Source organism: Echinops telfairi, unplaced genomic scaffold (genome assembly GCF_000313985.2).
Source record: "Echinops telfairi isolate 266 unplaced genomic scaffold, ASM31398v2 ScPeMD7_22;HRSCAF=79, whole genome shotgun sequence".
Taxonomy (NCBI): Eukaryota; Metazoa; Chordata; class Mammalia; order Afrosoricida; family Tenrecidae; genus Echinops; species Echinops telfairi.
In genome coordinates, this window is record NW_022103919.1 from 8,745,192 (window position 1) to 8,753,675 (window position 8,484).

The following is an 8,484-nucleotide window of genomic DNA, read 5'->3' on the forward strand; positions in this document are numbered from 1 at the left end:
GTCGACTTGTTGAATTACACCCAGTGGTTCCCGATCGTGATTTTTTTCAGCCCAGACTCTAGACAGGGCGTCAAAACCATGAGACAGAGGTTGAACCCGACGTCCAACAAGAGTTCTCGAAAGTTATATGATCAAGCCAACAAGCTTAAAAAAACCTGTGCCCACCTTTTTACAGGTAAGTGGACTCTCGTTTCGCTGCCCACAAAGTGAGAAATAAGAGGACTGAAGAGTAGGAGAAATAAGGGAGTCATCCGGGTGGAGAATTTGCAGTCGTGTTCAACCCTCCTGGACAAGCGGGTCATCTCTAGTTGAGTGGCTTACAAGGAAGGCTGAGGCCTGCCGTGCACGCGCACGTGCTCACATGCATTTGTGTGCGTGTATATATTTATTGATATTTCACTTTGCAGTTTTAATGATAGGAAAATGTTCATGAAGATGGATGGCACGCGTCACTGGTCATCTTGCTGATAATCAGAATTTTAACTGTGAGCAGTATAAGGCTGTGTGTGAGACTGCAAGGCTGGTGACTGAGCCTAGCTCACTGCCGAGCCCCTACATCGCAGGATGGATTGGCCCGTTGTTCTCTGCTTACCATTAATGTGTGCGGTCATTTTTGGAAGTGATTAGAAACTTTCGTTTCATAATTTAAAAATTGCCTTCTTAATAGAAATTTGATTTGGACACAAATTGCATAGTAGGTAATACTAATTTAAGGCGTTGTCATCCCCGCTTTTAGATGTGATGATAATACTGTAGTTATGTGGAAAAGGAAAAGACAAAGGAATCGTAAACGACCCCTCTAGCTTTAGGCTTTTAGCGTGATGACTATAGATGGGCCTTATCTCGGATCATGCCAACCTAAAGTAGCTTCATTTAGCATTTCGTGTGGACCTCTCATTTTGTCCAGGGGCGGCTCCTTGCCAACAGAAGGTGCCCAGCCTTGTTTGTATATGTAAGTGCAGTAACACGTATGAGGATCGCGCATGACCAGGCAGGGTTTTGTTTGCTCTGCTGTCCATATGGGGTCACAGCGTTCCATTGTAAGATTGACAGTTCAAGCCCGCCCAGTGCTCTGTGGGAGAAAGAGGAGGCTGGCTCTTCCCATCAACCTTTGCAGCCTCTGAAACCCCCTGTAGGGTCACTTTGGGTTGGACTTGATTGGCGGTGGGTGTTGGTTTGGTACATGATGTCATTGTTTCTGAAAAGTAGGACTGTGGTTTTCAAAGAAGAATCCTAATCTATTTTCAGGGTGTGTTTTAGGCCTTGTTTAATTGTTTTTTTATTACTCTGGACTCATTTGCCTATCTGGCTGCTTCTCATTAAGCCCATAAATGCATCCTACTGAAGAGGGATCACATTTATCACCCTTTGTTGGTATTTTATACATGTAGCCTAAATGCTTGCCTTTAGATGGGCGATGTAGTGTGGTGGCCAAGGCCATAAGCTCCGAGATCCAGCGTGTTTGAGATTGCCCCCAGCTTGTTCTACTTGCTGCATAAGACCCTTTCGCCTTTCTGCGCCGCAGTTTCTGTACAATGGGCGTGACAGCAGCACATTGCTTGTCAGGTTTATGGGAGCGTGAAATGAGCTCATCCGTGTAAGGGACTTGGAAAAGTGCCTGGTTAGTCCATGCTATTAACAGACAAACAAATTCGCCATTATCAAGTCGATTCTGGCTCAGAGGGACCGCCCTGTGGGACAGAGTAGAACTCCCCTGGCGGGTTTCTGAGGCTCTTCATTTTTACGGACACACAAAGCCTCATCTTTCTCCCACGGAGCTGCTGGTGGGTTCAAACTGCTGACTTTGTGGTTAGCAGCCCACGACACCACTTGGGCTCCTTAGTGAGTGCTGTTAAAGAAGATGAATTTTATTCTGAATAGGAAAAGTATACCCCTTAATGCTGTGCACGCCGGTAAGGTTTGGCTTGCCAGTACACTAAGCTAACAAGGGCTAATCAGGATGAATATACTAAAATGCTGGCGCTTATCTAAAGGATAAACGTTAAATGTTGTTATATATATTAAGTATGTTATTAGAGAGGGTTGGCAGTATATTGCTGTATATACATTTCTTACTTGGATATACAAGTTTTATGCAGTGATTTTTAAGATAAGAGCTTGACATTGGTTTTAGGTGTGTTATCATTGGTAATATGCTCCTGAAGACAGTCTATTAAATTTTTTTAAAGGTGACCTTTCTGGAAAAGCGAAGAGCCCTGGTGGTATAGTTGGTTACACGTTGGGCTGCTCCCTGAAAGGCCAGCAGTTCGAAACCACCAGCTGCTCTGTGGGAGAGAGATGAGGCTTTCTAGTCCCATGAGGAGTGACAGCCTGGGAAACCCACAGGGCCAGTTCTGTCCTGTCCCTTTGGGTGCTACGAACTGGAATAGACTCCATGCCAGGGAGGGAGGGAGTTTCTGAGCAAATAGACACTCTGGAAGCAAATGAGGCAGATTCTTTCATTATAATGTAAGTCTGTGGTGTGAACCAGGGAGCCCTGGTGGTGCGGTGGTGGTGCTCAGCTGCTTGCCAAAAGGCTGGTCATTGGTACCCACTAGCCTAAGGTGACCAGACATCCCGCTTTTGGCGGGGCAGTCCCGATTTTTGGCATTTTTGAAAAGTCCCGATTTTATTTGAAAGAATGCACGACAAGCTAGGGAACGGTCTATTTGGTCCAGATAGACCAAATTTTTAATCAAGAACACCCCCACCCCACCCCCGGTCAATGGTGTCCCACTTTAAATCTGGTCACCTTACACTAGCCGCTGTGTGGGAGGAAAGATCTGACCATGTTTTCCCTAGGAACCCCTCTTGGGAAGTCCTCCTCTGTCCTGTACCTGTACCGTTGCTTTTGTCTTGTACGGACGGACCAATTCCATGGCACGCAGCAAGACTATAAATGCCAGTAGCCAGACACTAAGGAGCTCTGGTGCCATAAGCGCATTGGACTTAGAACCGCCCAGTCACTGGTTCAAACCCCTCAGCCACTGCACAAGAGAAAGAGGAGGTTGTCCACTGCTGTAAAGATTTCAAGAGTCTCAGACTCAGAGTGGCAGTTCCACTCGAACCCATAGGGTCACTAGGAGCCGGAAATAACTGGCAGCGAGAGAGTTAATATATTTGATTATCTTCAGCTAGTCGTGCTGTTGGGTAATTGTTGAACTTAGCACAAACTCTGCTCACCACCAGCTGCTCTTTGGGAGAAAGATGAGGCTGTCTGTTTCCCTAAGGATTTACAGCCCTAGAGAACCCTATATAGGGTCGCGGTCTGAGTCGGAATCAACTCGATGGGAGTGGATGGATGAGAAGGATCGTCTCTTTGGCTAGCTTAAACCCTTCTGGTGCATGCCCAGGCGTTCACTGAAATATGACCGCAGGGGGCAAACCTTCCTGAGGCCCAGGAGCATTCCTGGCTTTGGAAATGGCTGCAAACGTGCTGTGTGCTCTCTTCTGTAGCTACAGTCAACCTCAACTCGGCCAATGATAGCTGGTTTGGCAGCTTGAAGGACACAATCCAACACCAGCAAGGAGAAGCCGTCTGGGTCTCTGAGGGAAAGGTAGGTGCCGTCCATAGCTCCGCTGTGAGGTGAGCGTGTGCTCTGAATCTTTCCCAAAGGGGGCCGTGAATGTAGCTTTAAAAAGCCTTTTGCCTGCTTAAAGTGGTTTCAGCACATGTGTTCACGTCTGACATTTGACAAATTCTTTGGAAAAAAGCAAACAGCAAAACAGCCGACAGCGGAACGCGGTGCGTGAAACCCTGCATTCACTTCCCGTCTAACTGTACCGTAGTGACTAGCGTTGTTTCCCCGTGACCCTAATCAGAGCTTACAAGGTCCCCATGCTGAGCTCCCCGACTGGCTGGAGGGTGTGGGGAAGGTGGAGCGGAGAGGTAGAGAAACTGAGGCGCGTGGGGGAAGCGCCAAAGGCTGACCACTGAGAGAAAGAGCTGCAGCAAACGGACGTGGAATTCTTGGCTTAGAAAAACAGGTGTCAGAGAATGGCTTGTTAGAGGGGGGCTTCCCCAGGCTTCTAGAATTCGATAGCTTCTCATCTGTGGAGACAGGTCACCCGTGCTGGGCTGCAGGGAGGAAGGAGAGAGTATAGAACCTCATGGGAGGAATCTCAGGTGTTACTATCTGTGGTGGCGCAGTGGAGTAGGCATTGGGCTGCTAATCACAAGATGGGTGGTTCAAACCCGCCAGCCACTCCACGGGAGAAAGAGGCTGTGTGCTCTGCTACAGATGTAAAGCCCCGGGAACCCCAGGGAGGATGTGCATGTGAGGTAGACGTGGCTCTAGGGCCGTGGGTCTGGTTTCTTGAATGAGACTTCACAGTGCGTGCTCAGGGACGCCATTGACTTCAGTGAGACTGTGACGGGGGAGCCTTGCTCCTTGGCAGCAGGGTGTGCCGTCCCCTTTTCTGACAGTTGGAGAACAACATTGGCAAGACCAATGGCAGGTTCAACTAGGAGACCAGTGCCAAGGGAGAGCTGGAAAGCAAAGAGATCGCTGAAGAACACTGGAATCTGAGTCGGCTGGTAGGGTGGGTGGCAGCACAGATGAGGGTTCCTATTTGGGTCCCTGCCCTGAGATTAGGATTCCCTGGGTGCTTACCAACCCAAAGGTTGGCATTTCATTCCCCTTGCTCCCCAAGGAGCTCGGAAGAAAGGCCCGGCGATCTGCTCTGGATTGGCCGTGGCCCTGTGGCGGGTGGTTGCACTCTGCATGCCCAGGGGGCAGCCCCGACTCAAAGGCCACTGGTTTGGCATTTGGTTTTCAACACAAAAACGCACGGGTGAATTGCAGGGCCGATGAGGTGCCTTCCTTTGGGGGCACGCTCGGCCCCGCCCTTGGGGATTGTCTTGCATCCCCACCGCCAGGGCGCCGTGGCAGACCCCACTGACCGTGCAAAACACCTTCCTCTAGATGGAAGGGATGGACGATGACCCCGAAGACCGCATGTCCTACTTAACCGCCATGGGCGCGGACTATCTGAGCTGCGACAGCCGCCTCATCAGTGACTTTGAAGACACGGATGGCGAAGGAGGCGCCTACACCGACAATGAGCTGGATGAGCCGGCCGAGGAGGTGCCGCCGGTGTCTTCTATCACCCGCTCCTCGGAGCCGGTGCAGCACGAGGAGGTGAGGCGAGGCGAGGCAGGCCAAGGGCCGCGGGGGCCCTGCCAGCAGCTAGGAGCACCCGGCGGGTCCGATCACCCAGGGTGCGTGGAAGGTTGGAGCAGATGACTCACTCCTAGGGTGGCTCTCGCCGAGCCAGGGCCTATGTGGATGTTGTCCGTGGGCATGTGGGACAGGAGCATGATGGGAAACCAAATTGTCTCAGGTGCCAGCTGTCCAAATCACCAGCGGAGCACTCCTTTCTGAATATAATCTGATTGCATTGACTTGTAACCTTTGATTAGGTTGATCTCTCTCCCTCCCTCTTTGTACTGTTTGGTGTCCTTGCGTTTTGCCCTCTCCTCCCCCCCGCCCTACCTCACCCCTAACCTTTTCAATCCTGCCAGCGCTCCGGAGTGTTTCTCATTTCCTAATTTCACGCGTTCCAGCATCTTAAATTGCGTACATGGGCACGCACACGTCTGTCCATGTGTGCCGTGCAGTCACCATGGAGTAGACGGCCTCGGCCAGCGTTGGCCAGAGTGGGCACTGCCATCCCCTGGGGGCCCCTGGCATGATCCAGGGGGGGCTGGAGAAGCAGATACCTACACTTAATCCTGGATTATGGCCTCAATAGGACAGACGTGTTTCATTGCTACGGGGCACTAAGTAATTTTTTTTCTTTCTGAAGAGGGAGTTCGTAAGCCAAATACATTTGGAAACCTACGGCCTCCTTGGTCCACAGAAATGATGCTTGATGCCAATTTTAGGCCAGAGCATTTATTAGCTGCACTTCAGAGGACATGGAATAGCAGTCTTTGTCAATGAGGTGGTCATCTGTTCCGTTCATTGCAACTGTCGACTTCCCTGTTGCAAGTTAGATCCTTTCAGTGGATTAAAGGCAGGAGGCTCTCCGCCAGGTCCAACAACAACCGCAGAGAGCCAGTAGGACACCCGGCTGCTCACGTTGTCAAGCAGTAATGAACTCTTCAATGTCTGCAGCTGTAGGTGAACGCGTGCTTAGAACTGTTAGCTGTTCTTAGTGACAGAAGACTGTCGGAGGACTTAAACAAGAATTGTCCCATTGCAGTGGGTGCCGGCTGCAGCCAGCGTTCAAAAATGTATGTCCAGCCTCGGCTGATGGGATGATCCCTGGGGTCGGTCTTTCAGGAGAGAAATGTGGAGTCGGTACCTCAACGTTTGAACTTACTCCAAGTTCTCAGTACTCCAGCAGAGCCGATGTCCCTGCCGGCATTCTTGTTGTAAACGAATCTTTGTCTTGTAGAGCATAAGGAAATCCAGCCCCGAGCCCCGGGCTCAGATGAAGCGGGCTGCTAGCAGAGATCAACTGAGGGAAAATAGCCCGCCCCCGACATTCAAGCCAGAGCCGCCCAAGGTACGTGGCGGGGAAGCCCAGGGTGGGAAGGAAGAGAGGCAGGCACCACGGAGGAGATATGCACAGCAAGTTGGCCTTGACTTCTGTTTGTCCCGCTCCCCCCTTCTCAAGTAGAGCCTGTCCTTTGGCCTGCTGGGTGGACCCAAGTGTAAGAGAAGGGAGAAAGGATGGGGCACCAAAGGCGTTTTCTTAAGCGCGTGTACAAATGAACTTCTCGGGCTTCATCTTACTTACTTTTTTGCATAAAGAACAGACGTTTGCCCTCTAGTGTGCCCCCCAAATCTCCAGTCTCAGATCTTGTCCCTCATTCCTCCCCAGTGAATGCTCTCTCCCCACGACTGCTTTTACACGCTGCTTCTCCTCTGTGAGAGCGGCCGAGGCTTATTGGCTCATTTTATTGTGGTTCAATATGTGCATGTGTATGTGTTACAACCTATCGGCCACCTTAGCCACTTTCCATGCACTGTTTGGCGACAGTCACTGCATTCACTGTGCTGTGGGACTGGCTTCTACCGTCACCGCTAGGTCATAGGACTCTTTCCCCTGCCTCTGAGTCAAGGCTGTGATTTCCCCGAGAGCCCAGTACGGCCCCCTCTTTGATGTAATAATTTAGGTGTGAAGGCAGTAATCGTGTGAGCTGTGAGAAGGAATAAGAGACCACACAGTGAAAATTGACAAGTAGGTCTAGGTTCACAAGAGATAAGAGAGATGTGGCCGTTAATAGGTGCATTGCCACCCCCACCCCCAACCCACCCCCACCCCGCGCCCCCCAGACCTGCACTCCCCTGGGGCCAGGTCAAGTACCACGAGTGTGGCCCAAACTCAGGACCCCAGTCTTGGGATCCCTGAGACCTGGCTGGTTCTGAGGTCTTCTCCAAGATCCCTGAGGTACAAGTTAACAGTTAACTCAAGGTCTGGTTGACCTCCAGCCATGCAAGCCCCTCAGCATTTCCCCATCACCCTCTTGTCTTCTTAGAGCTCCAATACCCTTGGGTGGGCGGGTGGGGGGGCGGGACTTGGGCTGCCCAACTGATGGCCGAATGCCCGGCATTGTGAGTTTCTGGTTAGACTGGTGTTTACTATTTGTTGACCTCCTTTGGAAACTGATCAGGAAATGGAGTGTATTAAATCACTAATATAGACGAAAGCCCCAGGTGAAAATATGCCACTATTCTCTGCAGGCCAAAACCCAAAACAGAGAGGACTCCTATGAGTTCTCCAAGTACCCTGTGCCCGCTCCCGAAATGCCTGTGGCATCTACCAAAGGCCATCCTCCACCCGTGGCAGCCAAGCCATCCTTTGGACGGTCCATCCTGAAGGTCTCCACTCCCGTCCCGGCCCCAGAGAGCGAGGAGACGGGGGAGGGCAGCGAGGAGCAAGAAAACACCCCCAAGTCCGTCCTGGGCAAAGTCAAAATATTTGAGAAGATGGATCACAAGGCAAGATTACAGAGGATGCAAGAGCTTCAAGAAGCCCAGAATGCACGGGTACGTTTTAAGATATAATTGGGGGTGGGGGGGTATCATGACGAAAAATATATGTATGTGGGAAAAAATTGCCATTTCAGCCATGCTTAAGTCTATAGTCCAGTGACATTCCACCCAGTCACCTTCTTGTGCAACTGTCACCACTGTTTCTAAAAGATTGACCTCACCCAAACAGTTCTACTTAAACAATATTTTCCCATTCCTCCTTTCCAGGAAGGATAGGTTTTTTGAGCTCCTAGACTAATTTAGTCAGTGGGAACGAAGGTGTAAATAAATTTGGCTTGAGGGCAGTGAGCCACGGTCCAACGATGGTCATTGTTCTCGTTCAACATGGTCCAACAGTGTTACCAACAGGGATGCCGACGAAAAGCCTGGAGGTTTAATCCAACACCCACCTGGAAGCATAGGCCTGGTGGTAGGGGGGCGGTGTCTGTTGCTGAAAGGTCCCCCTCTTGAGATTCCCTATGGAGCGGTTCTACTCTAC

At 50.8% G+C, this 8,484-nt stretch overlaps 1 protein-coding gene across 1 annotated transcript in view; it reads left to right on the top strand.

Annotated features, from left to right (window-relative positions):
• Nucleotides 1–8,484, top strand: part of TJP2 (tight junction protein 2) — a 65,618-nt gene that overhangs the window by 53,333 nt on the left and 3,801 nt on the right. Inside the window, 5 exon segments of the mRNA XM_045288524.1 lie at nt 1–175; nt 3,457–3,557; nt 4,926–5,141; nt 6,403–6,513; nt 7,695–8,000. The exon segment at nt 1–175 is cut by the window's left edge and continues 3 nt beyond it. Of these exon segments, the coding sequence (XP_045144459.1) occupies nt 1–175; nt 3,457–3,557; nt 4,926–5,141; nt 6,403–6,513; nt 7,695–8,000 (909 nt within the window).